The sequence below is a fragment of the Zootoca vivipara genome, chromosome 1 (genome assembly GCF_965207765.1).
Source record: "Zootoca vivipara chromosome 1, rZooViv2.hap1.1, whole genome shotgun sequence".
Lineage (NCBI taxonomy): Eukaryota > Metazoa > Chordata > Lepidosauria > Squamata > Lacertidae > Zootoca > Zootoca vivipara.
In genome coordinates, this window is record NC_142582.1 from 31,341,784 (window position 1) to 31,364,808 (window position 23,025).

The 23,025-nt window shown below is 39.9% G+C and overlaps 1 protein-coding gene across 2 annotated transcripts in view; it reads right to left on the reverse strand.

Moving 5' to 3' along the window:
- GALNT13 (polypeptide N-acetylgalactosaminyltransferase 13) overlaps window positions 1-23,025 on the reverse strand; it is a 142,775-nt gene that overhangs the window by 16,672 nt on the left and 103,078 nt on the right. For both annotated transcript variants that reach the window (XM_035131738.3, XM_088661239.1), the window contains exons 9-11: window positions 10,301-10,440; window positions 3,077-3,175; window positions 610-744 (exon numbers count right to left, since the gene is read on the reverse strand). In XM_035131738.3, coding sequence (XP_034987629.1) covers window positions 610-744; window positions 3,077-3,175; window positions 10,301-10,440 — 374 coding nt within the window. The remainder of the gene's footprint in view (window positions 1-609; window positions 745-3,076; window positions 3,176-10,300; window positions 10,441-23,025) is intronic.

Below are 23,025 nucleotides of genomic sequence, written 5' to 3' on the forward strand. Positions count from 1 at the left end.
AAAATGTTCCTGACCAAAGCCACAAACTTAAAGAACTGAGCATATCAACTCTTCTACCTTCTAACACAGCATTGTCACTTAATTTACTATTTTATGTATACCTAGAAATGCATAAACATTCCTCGTTGCTTTCTTTGATCACGTGACCTGCACAACTGGCCTACCAAGCCCTACTAATTTTACCATGATGTGTGCGTGCACATGTCATATATGCACACACATACCTTGGACTTCGTATGCACACACTCAGCCCATATATACCTCTTCACCACACTTAACTGTGTTAGATGTATCCTGGAAGATTTCAAGTTAGTGTGACATTGGGAGTTAAAAGTCAGTTGTAGGGTGGTGGGTGCAGGCTTCTGTTTCCCCCAGATTCTGAATAAAGTTAAAAGGCTCATAGGGCTGTGGACAAATTACAGGAAACACCAAGCCCAGCCATTGCCAAAAGATTTTTTGCCAAACTGAAAGCAGCAACACAACTTTAGCTTAAAGGGTTAGTTCTAGGACATGTGACAGGTTTTGCCTGTTAGTCTGAGACCCTGGCAATAAAAGTTGAACATGATTAGTAACAGTACGTTTGGTTTCCTTCTGTGTTTGAATAAATACCTCAGCATCATACTCCCAAAGTTGGTTTCCTCTCATGTGGTGGCACTTTAACATGATCACAGGACCATTGAGTCTAGACACATCCAAACACAAATCATCTGTACGAATCTCCTTGTCGGCCGTGTATGAAAATACCTGGAAGAGATAGTTATTGGCATTATTATTATTTTTAAAAAAGTCTGTATTACTAGGGGACTTCCCACCCCACGATAACACCCTCTCCTTTTCACCCTATGCAATTACAAAGTCCCATTTTCATCTTCTTAACGCTGTTTCTGAAGCTACTTCTGCATTCTGTTCTGCACCCTCCTGAGCCCCACTCAGTATGACCACTGATTAGGGATTATGTGAGTTGTAGTTCAGCAATATCTGGAGTGCCACAGGTTGGCCTGATCTGTTTTTGAAGTGTCACTGGTTTCAGGAAACGTGGGTTTTTTAAGGGCTGACTGCTTCATGCTTTAAATAAAAAAACAAACATTATAATGTGAAAGTTATATAATAATAATAATAATAATAATAATAATAATAATAATGATAATAATAATAGTCTGTTGCACTGATGGAACATTAGGCTTAGCACTACACTAAATTCTGGTAGCAATATCACCACAACCTTCTTTTCTTTGTTCTTTAGGGAGAAAGGGGGGTGAGGGGAAGATGAGAGAAGGGAAGAAATATACGTACAAGGGAGGAAAAGTTATGAATTCCACACTGCCAGTTGGGATTAAGGTAGTCCCAGGTCAGAAAAACAATGAAGACAAATTAAAGCAACCTATGTGGCAGCTATTTTAATTATTTACAAGACTCCCAATTACTTAGAATTCACCTCCCAATTGATTTAAAGTATTCTAATCAAATCTACAGGAAAAGTGTTTTCTCTTAATTGTTGAAAACAACCTTTCGCCAATTAATTGTTGAAAGCCTTTGGCAAAGCATGCAAATTGAACTTGATTGCATTACCAATTAGGGAATGCATGCAAATCATACTAAGTTACCAATTAGGGTGTTTTAAAAGGGGGAAAGATTATTAAAAGCAGATTCAAGCATGTTTTACTTCCACATGGTCTAATATTTAGATACAATGCCCTGGCCTAGAGCTTTTCGCAAGGCATTTTTACATATGTTTAAACCCAAAATACACATGTGCACCGTTACATTGGCAACTAGCAACCGACTTTAGAATGGCAAACATGGTGCTGAATACAGGTAGGTAGCCGTGTTGGTCCGGATCGAAGTAAAATAAAAAAATTCCTTCAGTAGCACCTTAAAGACCAACTAAGTTTTTATTTTGGTATGAGCTTTCGTGTGCATGCACACTTCTTCAGATATCTCTTCACTTAGTTGGTCTTTAAGGTGCTACTGAAGGAATTTTTTTATTTTATGGTGCTGAATGTTACAAATCAAATCAAACTTTATTCACATAGCCGACAGGCCATAGCATCAAAAAATACAAATAGAACAAGTAAAAACACTAGGTAAAAAGGCCAGCTGAATGTTACAATTCCTGTCTCATCTTTTTTGGATTTCTAAGCAAGTTATAAGGTCCAGCAATAAGAGGACCTCTGTACCTTTAAACCGTGCTGGATCTACAAATTTTGTTCTACAGAGCAAAAGTCTGCACTGCTGCCCCTCTCCCACTGACTTCCATGCCCTCTCTCATCTTTGGGGGCCTACCCAGTCAAGGAAGCAAGAAATGGCAAAATGAGGTGTTACATTTGCAGTGGTTTGCGTTCACCTGAGCTTGAGCCTGGACTTGGATTCTGAGCCCTGTGTTCTGATTTGATAGATTATATCCAATCACGTAACATGGTCAGGGGTTGGGCTACCGGCATTGGCTCTTAAGCAGTGGGCTACGATTCGCAGCTTGGGGGTTTAGACAGCCAATTGACAATGGGAGTGGCCCAAGCCTTCAGAAATATATATATGCAGTTGCTTTGCCCCTGTTTGTTGTTCTTGGTGCCTCAATAAAGCCTTTAAGCCGAATCACTGCCTTAGGTCTTGCTTGAAACAGCATATACTTCATGAGGTGTCTTGCTCCAAACGTTTCAAGGAAGGAAGGAAGCTGCAGCAGGAAAGCAGTGGTTTCTCCAGGAGGTGCCAATGAGTTTTTCTGCAGCTCTCTGGGCAGGACATGCTCAGAGGTGTTCCCTGACCAAGCAGGAGGCTGTGGCTGTACACCTTCCCCTGCCTTTGGGAGTTGGAGTAAAGCAGAACAGCATGGGCATACGACCTCTGATACTGAAGGCAGTACATACCAGCACAGCTAGCAACCATTGATAGTCAAGCCTGCCTTTAATTGGTCTAACCACCCCTTTTAAAGCCATCCAGACTGGAAAGTGTGGAAAGAGTAATGTGTGTAATAAACACTGGCTTGATTTCACAATTGTTACAATGTGCTCAGTCTTAAGAATATATACATATATTTTCACCAAAATTGTTTTGAAGGTAAAGTGAGCTTCATTTTTACCTGATTTCCTCCCATACCGTGACAGTTGAATATGCCAACTTTTTCATTTTCTTTGCGTCCCATGTTATCTAAGCACTGGTTCGTCTCAACATTTCTGATCTAGGGGTAAAAATACAACCAAGAAAACCAAAGGGTAAAAATTGTTGAATAAAATAATTAAATCAATAATAATCCACATGTCACTGAAAAAAGAAGAAAATTATTTAAGATTAGGAGCAGCATCAGATTATAGAAACCTGACAGCGCAATACTAAAAAAGATATTTACTTGGAAGCAAGTCCTCTGAGATCAATGTGATTTATTCTTTAGTAAGTAATCTCCTTATTGATTACGTCCATAGTCTTAGGCAACAGTGTGGATGTTAGATGATTAAACAATTACTTTGTTAAATTCACTAAATTATAGCTGCATAAATTTCCAAGTGGGGTAAAAAAGGTACAGGACCCTGGACAGTTAAGTCCAGTCAAAGGCGACTATGGGGTGTGGCACTCATCTCGCTTTCAGGCTGAGGGAGCTGGTGTTTGTCCGCAGACAGCTTTCCGGGTCATGTGGCTAGCATGACTAAACTACTTCTGGTGCAACAGAACACCGTGACGGAAACCAGAGCGCATGGAAACACCGTTTACCTTCTCACCACCACAGTACCTATAGTATTTATCTACTTGCACCGGTGTGCTTTCAAACTGCTAGGTTGGCAGGAGCTAGGACAGAGCAACGGGAGCTCACCCCATCACGGGGATTCGAACCGCCAACCTTCTGGTCGGCAAGCTAAAGGGGCTCAGTGGTTTAGACCACAGCACCAAGTGGGGAAAATATTATGAAAGAAAGAAAAAATGATACCTTGTTTTTAGATAAGGCATGAATTTGTTGTAACAGATACTGTCTTAGAAAAGGCATCCCCTCTCCTCTCTGAAGATGAGAGAATGCTCTGAAGATGATGCCATCTAGCTACAGTATTTGTAAGTACTTAACAAAAGTTTTTCAGCATTAAAGTCAGTGATCGAATGATGTGTGACCCCAGGACTGTGTTTTTCTGCACAGTGGCCCCTCAGTGACAGAATGCCCTTCCCAGGATAGCACAACTGGTGCCACAGCCTTTGTTATTACTCTTCGCCTAGACCTTTGCTAGATATTAGTGTTGGGTGCTACTGCAAATAAGGAGGCTATGGGTTCTATATTGGTAGAAATTGGCAGTTTTAAATAATTTGCTGTGTTTCATCTGCTCTTTTGATTGCCTCGGCATGCTTTTTTAAAATGTGTTTTAATTCCACTGCATCCTGCCCTGGCAATCATATAATGAAGGGTGAGATGAAAGCATTCTTAATTAATTAATCAGGAACACCTTTTAAGTTAATTAAAATGTTATGAGTTGATTAATTAGTTTTGAATCTAATTAATGAATCTATTAAACATTAAGGAATGTTGCCACATGGAAATCTCTTTTCACCCAGTTGATGTACATAATGATTGCCATCTCCCAATTCTGAGATCCTCAGGAGATGCCAGTAGTCCAGTTCATATATCAGACAGTGGTATACTCAAACTATGGCTTAATGGGAACAAGGAAAAGGGTTGGATGCACACTGCTAAGGTGTTCCTCCCTTGCCATGGTTGAAACCTGGGCTCATGGTTTATTTTCCCGAAACAAAGCAGGAGCAGAAAGTCAAAAACAAACCACTGTAACCACTCATTGTTTGTTTTTTCCTTTTGGAGATACAATAAACAAACCACAAGCTGGGTTCGAATGACATGACTAGCTGGACTTTGCCTTGTATATCCATGGAGTGGTTGAAGGTGTGACATAGGAACTTTTGAACAGTGTGTACTAGGATGTGGAAGAATAAAGAGATACACGTGCAAGGCTCCTATTAGCTGATTTCTCTTCTGGCTGTTTTTTTAGAAGCTGTGCCAGCACACATCTCATACATGGTCCAAAAGGCTCCTCTAGCAGTACTTCCATGTTGATTCTACAGAGAATACCGACAGTAATGCCCCCCTTTCCCCTTATTATTTGAAAAGCTATTGAACCTTCAACAATAATAGGGGGAAAATCTAATTGGAATTCAGAAGGACTGAATGACAGAATTTAAAACTGATTTTATGTAGACAATGTAGCCCTCACTTTTTCTAATCCATTCTATTCACTTAAATCCTGTCAGGAGTTGATTATTTCTTTTTCTTAGCGGTCCTTTAGTATGATTATGAAGTAAACTAGAGGACATCTGAATTGTTGGATTTCAGAGGGAAAATAATTAGACACTAAATATAGCCAGTTTTTTTAGTTCCACAGTAAAATAGGTGGAGATAAAAATAATGTATATTTTTTATAATTTGATAAAGAGAAATTGGAAGCGGATATGAAAAGGCGAGGCCAGCTTACGATCTGTTGGACAGGAAAATGACTGTGCTAAAGATGCACAATACTACTGCCCTAATTTATGCCAAGTTGCATTCTATTTATAGGATAATTTTGTTTTTATAATCTAAGATCGCTGGACCAGCATCCCCCAAAATAGCAAAAAATGTGTTGATGAAGCAGCATTTGACAGTGGGTGGCCTGAGACTGTGCTATATTAGCCTTTATTTTTATGCCTGTTAGCTATAATGAGCATTTCAAGCGGGTTTTATCAGAAGGAAACTGCCAGGAGAGAGAATGAAAGCAATCTTATATTAAGTTTTATTTAGCATATATTTTATGGTGGAGAGAGAAAAAATACATTAGATAAACAAAGTAATACTGAATAATTATCAATCTTAAGTCTGTCTTAAACATAGATTTTGTGGCTTCAACATCAAGAAGCTATTTTTTTACTTCTCACTCCCTGCCTCTGACTTTGCTTCATATAAAACATGATGAAGGGTCTTGAATAACTTGAACACTTGTTCACTATTTTGTGACAAAATGTTTGGGGAGAGATCAGCAGCCTGGAGAGAGAGAGAGCACCATCATCTACCTTAAAACAACTGTTTCTGGTGGGGTCTTTTCCTAAGGCCTGCTTACCTGGTCAGCTTTTAGCTTCCCAGTACCTTAGACCTTTGTGGAGTGAGAATACCATAAAGACTAATAGAGCCAAAACATTTTCCATGACTCTTGGGATTTCCCGGTCACTCAGGCTAGTAATCCTGTAGAGCCCCATATGACCTCAGAAATGGGGAAACGGTCCAGGCAGTTTTCAAGATGGCTCCTGTGTAACATCCTTTTACCTGATTGTGGAGTGAATTTAGCTCCTTGGTTATTTGAGAAACTGTCAACAGGGAAACAGCATGTTTCACAATTAAGAGCACTGGTGGGAGAAGACTTGTGATTAATCCAATTGGACACAACCTAGAACTCAGTTTAGAGCAGGCATCCCCAAACTGTGGCCCTCCAGATGTTTTGGCCTACAACTCCCATGATCCCTAGCTAATAGGACCAGTGGTCAGGGATGATGGGAATTGTAGTCCAAAACATCTGGAGGGCCGAAGTTTGGGGATGCCTGGTTTAGAGCCATGATGATATAGAAATGTTACTTTCCATTACATGATATAGAGCCATGATGATATAGAAATGTTACTTTCCATTACAACTGCTCAAACGTCAGTCAGCTGAGCAGTTCGGTGTAGTCAAAGGGCTTAAACATATTGCCTTCAGGATGGAGAGGAGGACTGCCTGGTGGCCTGCGGAGACTAATTTGCTAGATAATTTGTGGATAAAGTTGACTGTATCTATTCCAACTTGGATGCTGTAATTTCAGCAGTGTTTGCAGATGTACCTTTGGCAGCTGCTTATGCAGCTATATTGGATACATTTCAACTTGTGGAGCCTAAGAAAGTGGACATATTTCTTGGAAAATGAGACCAAAACCTTGCATTTCTTTTGCTAATAAGAGGTGCCAAGGGAAGACTAGCTGAGTGAGCAGTGGGAGTGGTGGATGCCTTTTTGCAGGTAGGTGTAGCCCCAGCAAGTCTGAAAGAGGTAGTAGTGAAAGTTCCCTTAATCTCATTTTATTTGGGTGGGTGGGTGGGGAATCTAGCCAGTCTCTAATATTCCTCAAGGTGCTCAAAATCAGGGTAGTTCCAGGTTTTTTTCCTGGATGATATGAATTATCTAGATCAGGGGTAGCCAATGTGGTTTCTCCCATAAGTTTTTAGACTACAACTCGCATGGTTTGACAATTAGCTAGGCTTGTTCGGGATTAATGGAACTGGATTAATGGAGATCTAGAAGGCAACACATTGGTTACCCCTGATCTAGATCTGTTTAAACCTGATTTTAGGTGGAAATAGCCTTGCTCAATTTGGTGGGTGATTTACATCAGGGGAAGTGAATCACTTACTGTTCTGCTAGACCCCCTCAGTGGCATTTGATAAACAAACTCAGAGATACACAAGCAAGGCAAAAAAAGCAAAACAAAAACAAAAACCTGCTCATCCCATTCCCTCTCCCATGGTTTTACTTTTATCTCAAACAACCAATCAGCATTTCCTGCATACCAAGGGTGCTCAGTCCTTATTATGGCAGAAAGCCGTAATAAAGAATGAAATTTATTTTCATAAGTAGTAAGTAAAGAAAAGAAAGCAAATAGAAAAGAAGGGAAAGGGAAAAATAAATAAATGCTGATGTGAACAACAGAAGTCTCCAGTTTGTAATAACAGACATTATACATCATGTACCCACTAATTTTAAGCTTTGCAAAATAAGGAATGTCATGATTTTCTTCACTTCTGTTCTCTGCCTTACAAGGAAGTCATGGGTTCTGTTCACTGCACGAAACAGATCCAAATAACCATTGGCTTTTGTAAAGTTGGTAGAGCATGAGACTCTCGTCTCAGGGTCATGAGCTTGAGCCCCATATTGGACAAAAGATTCCTGCATTGCAGGGGGTTGGATAGATGACCCTCGTGGTCCCTTCCAACTCTATGATTCTATTAACATAATCCTCAGAGGGTGAGCAGACGTGCTTCACTGTTCCTGGAGGCCTTTGGTGCTGTGAGTTTGTTTGTTTTGCATGACAGACTAAATCAATGAAGGCTGCAACCCTAAACACACTTGCTTAGGCTTACTTCTCAACAGACATGCTTAGCACACTGCATATTTCTGCATAACTGTTATACAGTGGTACCTCTGGTTACGAACTTAATTCGTTCTGGAGGTCCGTTCTGAACCTGAAACTGTTCTTAACCTGAAGCACCACTTTAGCTAATGGAGCCTCCTGCTGCCGCCACTCCACCGCTGCGCGATTTCTGTTTTCATCCTGAGCTAAAGTTCTTAACCCGAGGTACTACTTCTGGGTTAGCAGAGTCTGTAACCTGAAGCGTTTGTAACCCAAAGCGTTTGTAAACCGAGGAACCACTGTATCCTCTATTGCTGCTGTATTTTAAGTTTAGACATGGCTTTTTCATCAAACTTATTTCTCTCTACTTTCTTTAAAAAAAATAATACTGCGGATGAAGAATGTTGATGAACTTACAAGATTTACTTGTGTCAATAAAAGTTTTGTGCCAACAGTTACTATTGCTATTCCCTGTACAGCTGGGATGGGGAACCTGTGGATCTACAAGTGTTGCTGGAATCTCCTGCTGTTGCTAGAGCTGGCTGAAATCCAAGAACATCTGATTTCCTATCCCTGCAACCTACCTCATAGCTATATCTGCAGGAGTCTGGGGGTGGGGTGTCCTCATAAGCTCAGTGGACAGCTAGAAGCTGAAACTGACAAGCAATATTTATTTCACAGCTGCTGCTTGAAATTCTCCTCTTGTTTCCATAGAAACCTAGCACTTATTGGTGAAAATAATGTGTTTTTAATGATTGTTTTGTAACTTCACTTACCTTAGTTTCCCTGAACTGTCAGTTATGTGGCAAAACTCTCATTATTTCACGCCTATTAAGTATGCCGTTTAAAAAATGTTCTAGAATTATTATTAGGTTTCTTTCTCTAAACCTGGTTTCGACTGGCATGTCTCGGAGTGAAACCTGATCTGGCATTGTAATTTATAATTCTAAAAGTGGAGATTAATGTCATTTGTAAAGCAAATGCAGCCCCTCCCCTTTTTAAATACATCACTGCCAGATGTTTCAAACAAAAAAAATGTACAGCATTTAAGAATTAAACGAGATGAAAGACAAGGGAAGATTACAATAGCAAATCATCTGACAATTTGGACTGCACCAAATCTCTAAATTCTGGTGCTGGGGTTGGACACTTGAAAGCAGATTCCAAAAGTTTCAGCTAGATTCAGGAGGAGATCTCATGTCAGTGTAACATGGAAATGATTTCCCATGACTCACAACACAAACAGATCTTTGGAGAGGCATCTAAGCAATTGATTTGTCTAAAGCAGAAATAAAAGCACTCCTTTTTTTCTTTTTTTTTTAAGTAATGGCAAATATGCAATGCAAATCGTGATACTGGACAACAATCTTTGTTTATGTTTTGGTATTGTGAAGAATCAATAAAGTGAAGGGTTTTTTGGGGGGTGGGGGATACAATCCTTCAAGTCACCTACAATTTGTCCTCCTGTTCTCCTTTCTCAAACTTTAGACTGTAGAGAGGCCTCAGGCATGAGACACTCCACAATGAACTGGGAGATTTAGCTCTAATCCTCTCATGCAATGAGAGACAGAGTGAGGATAAGCGCACTAGGTCTGCCCTGGCCCCCACACCATCCTAGAGTTGGAAGGATAAATTCCACAATGTAGAACAGTTTCAATTTGTGGAGGCCCCTTTCACACATTAAAACCTTGATTTCCCAGACCTCCAAAATACACAAAGCACCTACACACAGCTTCAAAAGTTACTCCTCCAACTTGTGAAGAGCAACACTGATATTGATAGGGGAGTTAGAGCTCACACACTCAACCTTCTTCTCCCTCATCGTATGAAAAACAAAATGTTAACATATTTTCAGAAAATGTTACTTAAAAGTTACCTAAATGTATCACATTTACAGGGCCGGCTCTAGGTAGAGCCCCGGTGGTGTGGTGTGCCAGGGCGCTGGGCCAGTAGGTGGGGTGCTGTGCGGCGAAGCCGCGCGGAAACCATGCTGCACCCTGCGGGGGCGCCGGAGCAATCTCCGCCCCTCAGTGCCAGGGCGCCCGACCTGCTCGAAACTGCCCTGCACATTTAAAGTGTCAAGGGCTACACAGGGAACAATTAAAAAGCCTTGAGCTCATTTCAGATTATCATTTTAAAAAACAACAACAACCACCAAAAACCATCCTTATGCAAAAGAAATAATTCATACCTCTCCAAGGGAGAAATATCGTCGTGGAATCTGGGAGTCTGGATAGACATTTTCTAGGTACCATGAAAACGGTTTGCATTTTAAGTTCTCTCTCAATGCTTTTCTGACTGATACATCTCCGTAATCCACTTTGACAACTCCTGTAAAAAAAATATCGGAGGAAAAATAGTAATTACTATTCATATTCTTTTAAACCATCCCCAAATGAGTAGTTAATTACATTTTTAAAAAAACTTACAGTAAACTAATGATATTCCCAATTTACCTACCTCCATTTCCCTATTTTTGTTATTATATGTGCATAACTTTCAGGCAGGCACTTCATAAACAAATGTTTTATTTATAGATTGAATATATTATAGATTGAATTCCCCATTTGTCCGGGGGGGGGGGGGGTGACAATTGCCTGTATCTGCTGCAACACTAAAGTGTCATGAAATGGAGAAGAGATTACCAACTAGACTGCTATCTTAAAAAAGAATTTAGAAAAAAACTTTGCCTACATGCACATTTGCACTGCAGTTGCCAGTATTGTTTAATTTCGTTTCTGGAAAAGTGTGACAGAAGTGATGGTACCAGCATAGACAGGCAATTATCAGGTATTGTTAGCATAAATGAATCAGTTCTTTTTACATTTATGTACATTTCACCAGATCAGTCTTCTGACAGCTTGTGAACCCTGATGAAAAACGAAAGTATGGCAGATACGATTGTAGACTACCTGAGCTAAGGGTAGGGGGGGGGGGAACGTGATGAGAATTGGAAAAGTATATATTAGGGTGATGACTTTTTTACAACCTCATTTCCCTGTATCATAATTTGATGAGCTTTCATTAAAGATTAGATAAAATCTTACTTTCAAAGAGATTTGATTAAAAAACCTCACGCACAAAATGATTTAAAAAATATTTATCAGTTTTTTGACCATTTTTGAAGTCACTGTAAGCAGATATAAAATTGAACCCAAGCTTTAGAGTCACGTGTATACAACATTATATAGGGTCATCAAACACACAAGGAAGCTTTTTTTAGCTGCAGTAACAGTATAGACGCTGCTAGAGGACAATGTTTTGCTACCTCTCCTGTAGGTTCTTTCCCCAGCATGCCCGGCAGGGTCTGCTGGCTGAGTTTTGAGGTCCCAAAAAGGGGCTTTTACCTTGCGCAGGTGTGACATTTGTATACCCTATGTTGCTAAGAACACTCCCCATTGTGGAATGTGGTGTTGTGTCCAAATTTGATACGAAATATATATAGAATTGTTAGTACAATTTTATGAAATGGTAAAATGGCATACAAAAAAATTAAAAATGGTATGTGTGTGACCTTTTTAAATATTTCAATGGAATATACCTCATTTTAGTCATTAGTAGGCAAAAGTTCATCCATTTGTGCTACAGGAAATAATTTTTGAGAAAAGAAAAAGTAATCACCCCAGTATATATGCACGTGGTTGCTAGTTTCATACTGTTAGGTCAATAAACAAAGATGCAAGGACCATGCATCACTGAAAGATAGCTGCAGATGCATGAAGGCTGTTATCACCTTAACAACACCTATACAATTTTAAGGGCTCTTGACCCTTGCAACATGCTACACACCACCAATGCTAGATGCTAGACACACTACAGTGTAGAAGCTGTAAGAGCCCTTTAGAGTTGACCTCGTGGCATACTGACCATGAGCAGGTGATTTGGGCAGCCTCCAGGTAACTGCCATCACATTCATTAAGCCTGCTATAACTGTTCCCTATATATAATCAAAGAATAGATGGCAGCTTTTTGTAGGCCTTTTCTTATCTTGTGAGCATTGGTTACAATCATGTATTAAGAGGAGGCCTTTCATATGAAAACAGCAGCATTTGATAAAAATGACCTCGCAACGTACTTTTCAGTGGTATCAAAGTGCAAGGGATAGTTAATGTAACTTACTCCCCTTTACTTTCAGAAAAAGGGCATATATAATTTATTTATACTGCAATCTGCAGTGCACAATTTTAAAAACCACACAGTGTCTATCACAGCACATTACAATTGCTACAGCAGGCAGAAATATCATTATGTGGTCTGTTGAGACCTGCTGCAATTTCTAAGTGGTTCACAGGGGGGAAGGTTTGGGAAAAACTTGCTTTTTTACAAAAAAGAAAAAGGTGGGCAGAACTGTTTTCAGCAGATGACAGTTGCCTTTCTGGTTTCAATAGGAACAGTATTTCAGATTTCTAGTGACACTACAGTGGAACCTCGGTTTATGAACACCTCGGTTTACGAATTTTCGGTTTACGAACGCCGCGGACCCATCTGGAACGGATGAATTCCCTTTCCATTACTTTCAATGGGAAAGTTTGCTTCAGTTTAAAACGCTTCAGTTTATGAACAGACTTCCGGAACCAATTACACCCATGCTTCGTGTTAAGTACACTTCAGGTTGAGTACTCCGCGGACCCCTCTGGAACGGATTAATCCACTTTCCATTACTTTCAATGGGAAAGTTCGCTTCAGTTTATGAACGCTTCAGTTTAAGTACTCCACGGACTGTCTGGAACAGATTAATCCACTTTCCATTACTTTCAATGGGAAAGTTCGCTTCAGTTTATGAATGCTTCAGTTTATGAACAGACCTCTGGAACCCATTGTGTTAATAAACCAAGGTACCACTGTATTTGGAAAGCCTGAGTTAAATGATCTCAAGGCACAGACGAATTTTGAGGGGAGATCAAAAAGCAAACTGAAAGTATAGGGTTTGTTTGTTTGTTTGTTTTAAAAAATAACAGCAGCAGCGGCAAAGCTAAGACTAAGTAGGTTTTTTCCTTCTTGGCTCTAGTTAAAATGAGAAATTAACTGGTAGCTTAAATACGTTTGATGAAATGCTGACTTTTACACACAGCATCCAGCAGGTGGAACTGTTTTCCCACAAAAGCCAAGACTCAACAATATATAAATCTTTCGATGAATTTTCAAATAGAATAAATCTGTTCCCAGCAAGGAATGCAAAACCCACAGAGAGAGAGACTCACACCAAAAAATGTCCACATCTTACTCATGTGAACGGGGGTTCAGTGAAATCAGTATGCTAAGTTGTGCAGATGATTTTGTCTAAATTTCAATATTGCTCTTGGAAAGAAAAATATATTGTCATAATATACACAAACATTTACAGATTTCAGATTCAAATATTTAGCCTTGTAAATGCTATTAATAATGATGCTTTGGATTGTGTCAGGCAGTGCAATCAATAGGCAACAGTGGATGCCCACCTGACCCATGCACCTGCTTTTCATGCTTCCTGTATATTGTGCAAAAAGAGAAGTAGCCTAACTTCACTATGGAAATGTGTGGGCATCCAAACAGATGGGACTCATCCATCTGAGCATAGAGCAGACACATTGCACTAGGAACACGCAAAAAACATATGCGCACAAGTCAGTTGCTTATCCAGCATGGCTGCTTAATCATAACACCCAAAGCTATTCTTTATGCTGCCGGCTCTGAGCTCTCCAATGCTGCTGCTGTTTGCCTTTGCCTACGCCAGAAAAACAACACCTCAGCGAAAGCTCAACAACAACAACAAGCAAATCCTGATTTAGGTGTGTTTGAATGATGCATGGTTGCACACATGCGCACAGTGCCGAACAAGGAAGTAGCCCCAAAACAATCCTAAAGACGTCATGAGAAGTGGTGGAGGAGGGGTACGGCAGCCTAACACGCACTCTGCCAATGTGTGCGGGATTCTGGAATGGAACTTATTTCAGGGTAAATGGCATATATCGTGGGAAAATGTTCAAATATGAATCTTCGGGGGGGGGGATTAATTCAAGATTTATGGTGGAATGGGACAGAATTAATATTATTAAAGAACTATCTGAAACTGACACGGGTTAGAAATAAACAGAGAGGTGAGGGTAGAACGGTTCAGGCATTAATAAGATGAGTGATGGCCTTGCTAATGTTAATTCAATCATGTTGGAACTCCTCAGGTTCATATGACCAAATACATTTTGAAGTCTGAACAGTACCTAGTTACAGTGTGACTCAGAACTTATTCTACAGCTCTATATTTAGGTTCTAGAGTCCCTAAACCTGGGTATTTATTACCATGTCCACTCATCATTAATATCTTATGGGAGAGGGTGCAGGACCTTTGTCAGTTCAAAGGTCACATTTCCTTGTAGGCAGCCTTCTGAAAGCTACAAGCCAGGGGTGGTTGGAGCCAGAAGCAGACATAGGCAGGATTAAGAATGCTAATGTTACAATTACAGGACCAGCTTGCTTCTACACACACTAAAACATCCCTCTCTACCCTCCATCCAGACAAGCAAGAAGCAGAGTTCACAGACACATTCCAGCCAGGCAAAACCACGCCAGGTGGGTGCAAAGGAGGACCAATGATGGTTGTAACTAGGAAGTGGGAAGAGTCCTGAGGGTCAGACTGAGTCTCTGGTTTCCCATCTCTGCCACAAAATGTCAAAGTGAAAGGTGGCCCTGGAAAGCAGAATTACTATGCAAAAGCTCTTTAGAGAAACTGACGACCCACTCAGGTGGGTTGATTTGTTGGATGAGAAAATATATGATAGGAAAGTGTAAAGTAGGATAATTAACACAGATCCAGGGATTAAAAGTGAACAACTAGGAATCCATCAGCTCACCAAGTGATTAATGCTGAAAGTTTGCTTGCTTCTCAGAAGTCTGATAAAGGGCAGCAGCATAGACTACCATGGCTGACTTTGAGTGATTTGTGCAGTTGCTGTTGCTCTATCCTCAGTTACCAACTTGTTCTGTTGTTCGGAAACAGAAATGAGGATTTATCCCTCTATGCATTGCCACAATGCTTTCTCGCTGTTTCCTGGGTCTTTGTTTAGGGAAGGAGGAAGCTAATATATTCACACAGACAAAAGTTTATCCATACCAATGGTGCTGTTTCAAACAGGTCAATAAAACATTTTTTTTTTACTTCTGTTTCTTCTCCCACTTCTTTCTCCTTAGGAAAAAAAATCTGTCCATGGAAGGTCATGTAACTGGTTATCTCTTTGACATCTGACGGGAAGGTGTTCCATAGGGTGGGCACCACATTTACAAAACTGCTGCTTTCACATGCAGTGAAGTCATTCCTGCTGCCTTATCTCTTATCTCCAATCCATTCTGCGAAGGCGAATAATAGACTTTTAGACTTCAGAAGACTGCAGAGTTTCAGCTTCCTCCCTTCTATTTTTTTCAGCAAGCTGAATGCCAGTAAATAAAACCTGTTCCCGAATCAATCTCCAGTTCTAGCTATATATCCCACTGGTGCTCCCTTGCAGCATCACTTCTCTCTCCCAGCTACCTCCTCTGCCTTCAGATTCATCTTTATTTACTTTCTCTGCAGATTTTAAAGTATGGAGACCCTTGAGACCAAATCAACTTTCTCTCTTTCTTCTTCTTGTCGTTACTTACAGCTTGTGAACCTTTGCAAACTAGGCAAAAACTGCTACATCATAATGTAAGTGGCGTACTGCTAACTTACACCATAATTTAAGACAAAATCACTTTTAATTGTTTTTTTTGGGGGGGTGGAAGAAAGCAAACCTAATTTAATAGGTTCTCGTAAATGAATCAATAAGAGACTCTACCTCATGATAAATACCCTTACAACACATACAGTGTGAACGGGCTGACCTGCATGTCATGCTAAGCTAAACCATGGCTTAGTATGAACGTGTGAGCAAGTGAGCTTCCAGAGAGGATATGGTGGCTGCTTTGCTCCTTTTCAGTCATCCTGCTGCTGTGCAAAGCCATAGTTTGGCTCAGCATGTCAACTGAATCTAGCATTGTGGTTTAGCTCTCCTAGACAAACCATGTGCTGTCAACCATAGGACAAACCTGGGTTACAGTATGGGGTCGAATGCACAGTATTACATGAACAAGTGGCACAATGATATACTGAGCAGGGTGTTGACTAAGAAGTAAAAGTGGATTTCTATTTCCACTTTTCATTCTCTCTCAAACTCTATTACAGTAAAGCGTGATCAAAGTCTTTGTTCAGTGCACTTTTTTCGCAGAGTAGAAAACAGAATAGGAAAGCCAATATATGGCAAGTACAAAGTGTTCATCACACCTAGATTAAGTACTGATTCTTGGCCATCTTATTCCTTCCTTAAGTGTTCAGTACTATCCTGACTCTGTGTCACATTGTCATGTCATGGCTTCAGGAACTAACCAAAGCTAAATTTAGACTGGCCTTCCTTGTGCTGTTCAGTTCATTCACTATTACAAGAAGTCCTGAGTACCGTAAGTACTTTTAAGTTATGTGTGGATACAAATATATTAATGCAGAAAGTAGGTTCTGATTTACTTCAAAGGCAGCTTACTCTCGGGAGTAAGGCTACAAGAGAAAATAAAAACTTCAAAAGCATTCAAATGCACCCCACTGATTTCACTACTTCATAAGGTGAAAGGAATTAAAAGCATGCGGGGGAAATTCTGAGGCAAATGCAGTTAGCAATATATAAGTTGTTCAAGAAAGAAACCGAAGGAAGTATTCAGTGCAGCTTATAGTAGGTGACATGGGTGGCCTTTGAGAGATAATTTTCATGAAGCCTAAAGGACAAGCGTGTTTGAGACATGATTTGAAAGCAATTGCTTGAAGAAAACCTGTTTCAAACTCCCCTCACAATATTCAAACTTACTGCAAATCCTTGGGCTTGGGGAACATTTCAGGTTAGTAAAGACAAAATTTACATTTAGTAGCCAGAGGGGGAGGATGCAAGAAGGGGGAAGTAAATCATGCTGTGAAAATAATAATCCAGTTCATAGCAATGGGGCATGCAAATACACACACACACACACACACACACACACACACACACACACACGTGTATCCAATGCGGTATTTGAATATAAAACAGAAAGTAAAACTAGATAAAGCAAAATGGTGGGGGAGAAGAAAAGTAAACATTCCACTGGATTTTGATACTTAGGTGGAATACCTTTAACACAACACTCATGTGAGATAGGTTAGGCCAGAGACAGCAACCGGGCGCATTCCATGGCTGAGTGAGGATTTTATTGTGTGCAACCATTACAGAACACAGGCTCTTCCTATTTACTTGTAACCTGAATGCATGTATGCCTTTTGAGCGTAAAATCCTTACAACGCAGCTTACAAAATTAAGACAACAGGGAACTATTCAGTATTTAAAATACAATTAGAGCCAGTCAACACTAAACCCATAAAAAAACCAGCAGCTACAATACCAGCCTCCATAAAAATGGAATGAAAGGTTGAAAAGTTCTTTTCTCTGGTGCCTCTCAGTCTAATAGATCCTGACGGCAAGCCAGAGAGCAGCCTTTCTGAGATATGTTCTTGCAGTCCTTCTGATAACCTGCTTAAGGCAGGTATGGGAAACCTGTGGCCCTCCAGGTGTTGTAGCACTTTATCCTTGACCGCCCATCATCCTTGACCACAGTCTGTGCTGGTTCTGGCTAATGGGAGTTTGAGCTAATGGGAGTTTGAGATGTGGGAAGTGCACACAGAACTCCCATCCCTTGTAGTGATTAGAGTATTGGACTAGGACCCAGGAGACTGGATTCTGAATCCCCACTCACCTGTGAAGCTCATTGGGTGACCGTAGGCCAGCGTCACTTACTCGCAGCCTAACCTACCTCACAGTGTTATTGTGGGATTAAATGAGGACAGGGAGGACCATGTAAGCCACATTGAGCTCTAGGGAGAAAATGTTGGTATATAAGAGCAATAAATAAATAAAATAAGTAAACTGGGGGATGGGGGAGCAACAACAAAAACAGGAATCTGTTAAGTGCAAATGATGATGGGTGCTGGGCATAGACTGAACCCAAACTGGGCCTTTTCTGTATCTCAGGCAACTACTACAAAGCTATGTGTATGTGTCATTTTGTGGTTTACACAGCATATGAAGTTTATAAAGGGTCAAATCAACACACAGTTCTTTCATGCCTTTTGAGAAACACAGTTGCAGAAGGGAGTTGACAATCAGCTGCAGCACAGTTCCTCAAAATTAACTGAAATTAGAGATAAACTGAGATTCTCTTACCCTATTTACTGAAATATATGTCTGTTGTTAATGTGAAACAGAAAGCCTAGGAGAGCAATTTGAATAGGCATTAAACGTAACGTCACATTCGCATTTGCATTACAAAGCACTTTAAACACTATTTGTGAAAACAATCAAATATATACAGTCTGATTCCAAAACATGTTTACTCTGAAATCAGTCTCTCTTTTATGACTAATTGTCCCAAATCAACAAGCCAGCGCACCAACAGCAGCATCTCACAGGAACAAACTGAAGGCTCTCAGGGACAGCAGAAGCCCCTCTCTTCCGCACCAGCACAAAATACAATTTGTCCCCCTGCCACCCTCACAACTCAATGTTTTCTGTCCCACCGAAAAACTTGGAATGAATGAGATGTTACTTTCTGAGAAGAAAGCAGTCTCAAAAAGAAAATAATCTAACCCTCCCTTTTCCCCCTGAAAAGAAAGTGGTAGCTTTTATTTGTATTAATGCGTTTTTATCTCTAATCTCCAATCCATTCTGCGAAGGCGAATAATAGACTTTTAGACTTCAGAAGACTGCAGAGTTTCAGCTTCCTCCCTTCTATTTTTTTCAGCAAGCTGAATGCCAGTAAATAAAACCTGTTCCCGAATCAATCTCCAGTTCTAGCTATATATCCCACTGGTGCTCCCTTGCAGCATCACTTCTCTCTCCCAGCTACCTCCTCTGCCTTCAGATTCATCTTTATTTACTTTCTCTGCAGATTTTAAAGTATGGAGACCCTTGAGACCAAATCAACTTTCTCTCTTTCTTCTTCTTGTCGTTACTTACAGCTTGTGAACCTTTGCAAACTAGGCAAAAACTGCTACATCATAATGTAAGTGGCGTACTGCTAACTTACACCATAATTTAAGACAAAATCACTTTTAATTGTTTTTTTTGGGGGGGTGGAAGAAAGCAAACCTAATTTAATAGGTTCTCGTAAATGAATCAATAAGAGACTCTACCTCATGATAAATACCCTTACAACACATACAGTGGTATCTCTACTTACGAATAACTCTACTTACGAATGTTTCTACTTACGAACGGAGCTCCATCCACCATCTTGGATGCGGTTTAGATAGGATTTTTTTCTACTTACGAATTTTTAGATAGGGTTGCTTCGACTTACGAATTTTTTCTCCCAATGGGATTCGACTTACAATTTTTTTTGACTTACGAATGTGCGTTCGGAACGCATTAAATTCGTAAGTAGAGGTACCACTGTATTTAGCATGCGCAAATGATACGTGAATCACAAAATGCTAGTTTCTAGTTATTGCATAGTAGCAAGTCCCATTATCACAATAACACTTTTCGAAAAGCCACTGCAACCATAGGAATTTATACAAGTTACATACATGAAAGATCCATGGCATCTCTTTCTAAGTGAACATGTACCTGAAGATGTTTGTGTCAGCAAGTGTTGTATGAATTGGGTTTTCCAACTTCATTTTCCCCCAAACTGCTCATTATGAGGTTTGAACAGAACTTCTAATTGTTCTGTTAGTGTTCTTATAAATTATTTTATTTATTTGTTGCTTATCTATCCCACCTTCTCAAAGAAGCTCAAGGTGGAGTCCATGGTTCTCACTCTCCTTATTTAATCCCCACAACAATCATGTGAGCTAGGTTAGGCTGAGATGCAGTGACTGTTCCAATGTCAGCTAGTGAGTCTCATGGCTGCATATAGTCATCTCCCCTGCTAACTTTGCGGTAGAACAAATTTCCTACCATTTAAAGCATAACTGCCCCTGTTCTGCTCTTCCACCTCTATTTCACCACATGGGGCACATTTAGTGATCTGAAGCACACAGGGTTTTGCTACTACTAGGTAAAGGACTATGCAACAAGTCTGAAGCAAAAAGAAATTGGTTTTCCATGTGCTGATATTGGGGTGATTATTGGTACCAGCAGCAAATTCAAAATCCTTGTGTGCAAGCCTACCACTCCTTGTGAAATTCAGGAATATTTGATGAAGCCAGTATAAATGTGCTTCGTTAAAACGTCTAAATGCTGCAAAATGTCTTTAGATTGTACAAGCCTTGGCACTATATGAAATTTCAAGAAATAGGTAGGTTTCCAGGAGTCTAAAGCTAAAAATCCCTTGCAAGCAATCAAGAATAAGCCACCTGTTATTATTCTTTCAATCAATATAATATCAGCAAACCAAGAGGTCATTTCCATTCACACAAGCCTTCATAACCACTTTTAAAAACAAACCTCAGTAATTTCAATTTTTGTCCTTAATACACATTGCAGCAGGATAAATTTCAGTTAAAACGGATCTTTGCTATTCAGCTAATCAAAATATCCTTCCACTGGCCAGCTTAATCACACTAACCAAGAGTTAGCACACATTTCGGAGACACTGTTAAATATAGACTATTATGCTCGGCAAGGTTACTGCTTTGTTCTCGCACAAACTAAGCAACGTAAAAACAGCCCTCAGCAGCTTCATTCCCAGAATCATGGTTCTTTAAAAGGTTTTCTCTAAGGCAATAAAGTCCACTTTCCAATATAGTGAAACATTTCAGTGCATGATATTTTCCCTTGTTATTGTTTAGAAGGTCTAGAAATGCAGAATACTCATATTTCTAGGTAGTGTCCAACTGCCCATCTATTCTCGGTGTTAGAAATTCTCTTCCTGAGCTGCAATAAAGGGCTAGCTTTTAAAACCTTGATTATGCCCTAAAGGGACATCTGTCTCAACTTGAACTTGCAAGCACAACTTTTGGGAGCAAGTGTATTGAGTTCCAGGTGATTGCAATACAGATGCCTCAGGTCGGCTGCTGGATGTATATACTTCATCATGGTATACAAATGCAATTTCCAAAAAGAAAAAAAGATTGGCTACTCTACAGATGCTTGCCTCAGGTTTTTATGCAATGAAGCCATAACTACATACAGAATATTCCCAGCAAAGATGATGGCTTCAAAAATCACGTGATCTTTGGAAAGCTTTTCATGAGAACTTTTAAATAAAATATATAGATGCAAGCTATGTGAGCAGGCATTGCCCTGAGATAGGCATAAAGCTTCCCAGAGGAGTACATTGTGTTACATGCAAGTAATGAAGGGAAAGATATGCCTACACACATTCTCCAGCAGAAAATAGAACAGATATAGGCAGAAGGGTACAATTATTCTAAGCACCATTTCCCCCTTGAGTAATAGCTTCAATTCCTTTCCTCTTTTCACCATCCTGTATAATAGTGTTGCTTGCCTCGGAAAGGATCTGAACGAATGAGCAAGCAGTAGTAAACAAACTAAAGAAAAGATTTCTGCCTTTCCACACAACCCTTGCTTCTGGAAGCGTCTCACAGAAAACCAGAGAAAGTGTAACGTTTAAACGTCAAACTTGATTTATTAAAACGCCTCTTCCTCAATAAGTTTACAGTGGCTCCAAAAGTACAAAAGTTATAAGCATATCATAGTAGCCACAAAAACAACAACAATAAATTAATAAAACTATGTGCAAGTTTTTCCAAATATATTTAACTTTTCAAGTGCTCACATAGGAATTGATGCCCAGAAATCCATGTATCAAAAAGTTAAAATAAAAGTAGACTAAAGACGGGGGGGGGGGGGAAACCCAAAATGAAATCCAGGTATCATATTTCCAGTCTTGTAACCATAGTTTTGAGATTGGGAATGAGCCATGGTAATCTCCTCTCCTGCTATGAGCACAGATCTCCTCCTCCTGGTCTCGTTTGTTCTAACCATAGTTGCCATGATGCCTAAACTGAGCAAACGAAGGCGCTGGAGGCATGGTATGGAAGTTAACACTAACCACAGTTTTCTTCATTTGGATGGTATTATATTACCTAGAGTCTGTATAAATCTGTTCAAAAAGGCATTTGAACAATACTTCTGCTTCATCTTACTCAGAAAGTTCTGTGACACAAAATGGAAAGTATTTCTGGGGAACGAAAACATTCCAAAGAGCTTCTATTCAGTATGTTTTCTAACAGAAAAGTTGTCTTTCATGCATTTTCTACCTACCATTCAAAGAGAAAATTGGCAGTGCCATCAATTATTTATTCAGTTGTTTGCCTGCTTATTTCAAATGTCTGGTAGTCCGTAATAACATTTTTTTAAAAAATTATCTGAAATAAAATACCCACTTAAATATAAAATATGCATGGTATACTCCCCTGCCCCCAGGTTGGCTTTGTGCATGAATTCTGAGGTGTGTGACAAAAATAATCAGCAATGACTCATTTTCTCCCCAAATTATTTTTGCTTCCTATTATTTGAGTCACTACTGAATTTTGCTGTAAGCAAAATTCACTTTGGAGGGATTTTGAGAATCTTATTGAGGCATACAAATGGCAACATATGCTTACTTGCAGTTGGTGAATTTGGTAGGGGAATTTCAGCAACCATTTCAAATGGTGATTTTGTCCCCCCGGATTTATTAATTTTCTTTTGGTGGAGACACATTTATCATTTAAAAGTGACTCCAGCTGCTGCCATGTTTCACTCCCAGGGTGCCTTGAGAATTATACTATCATCTTGTGTTGTGGAGAAATCTGTCAATTATGGCAAAGATATCCCTCCCTGCCTCTCTCTCAGCATTCTAACTCTTGTGTCATTCCTGTGAACTAGAGAAGATGCATGACAACGGTCAGAGTTGTTACTGCTGCTACCACCAAAGCCACCAGAAGATACAGTGACA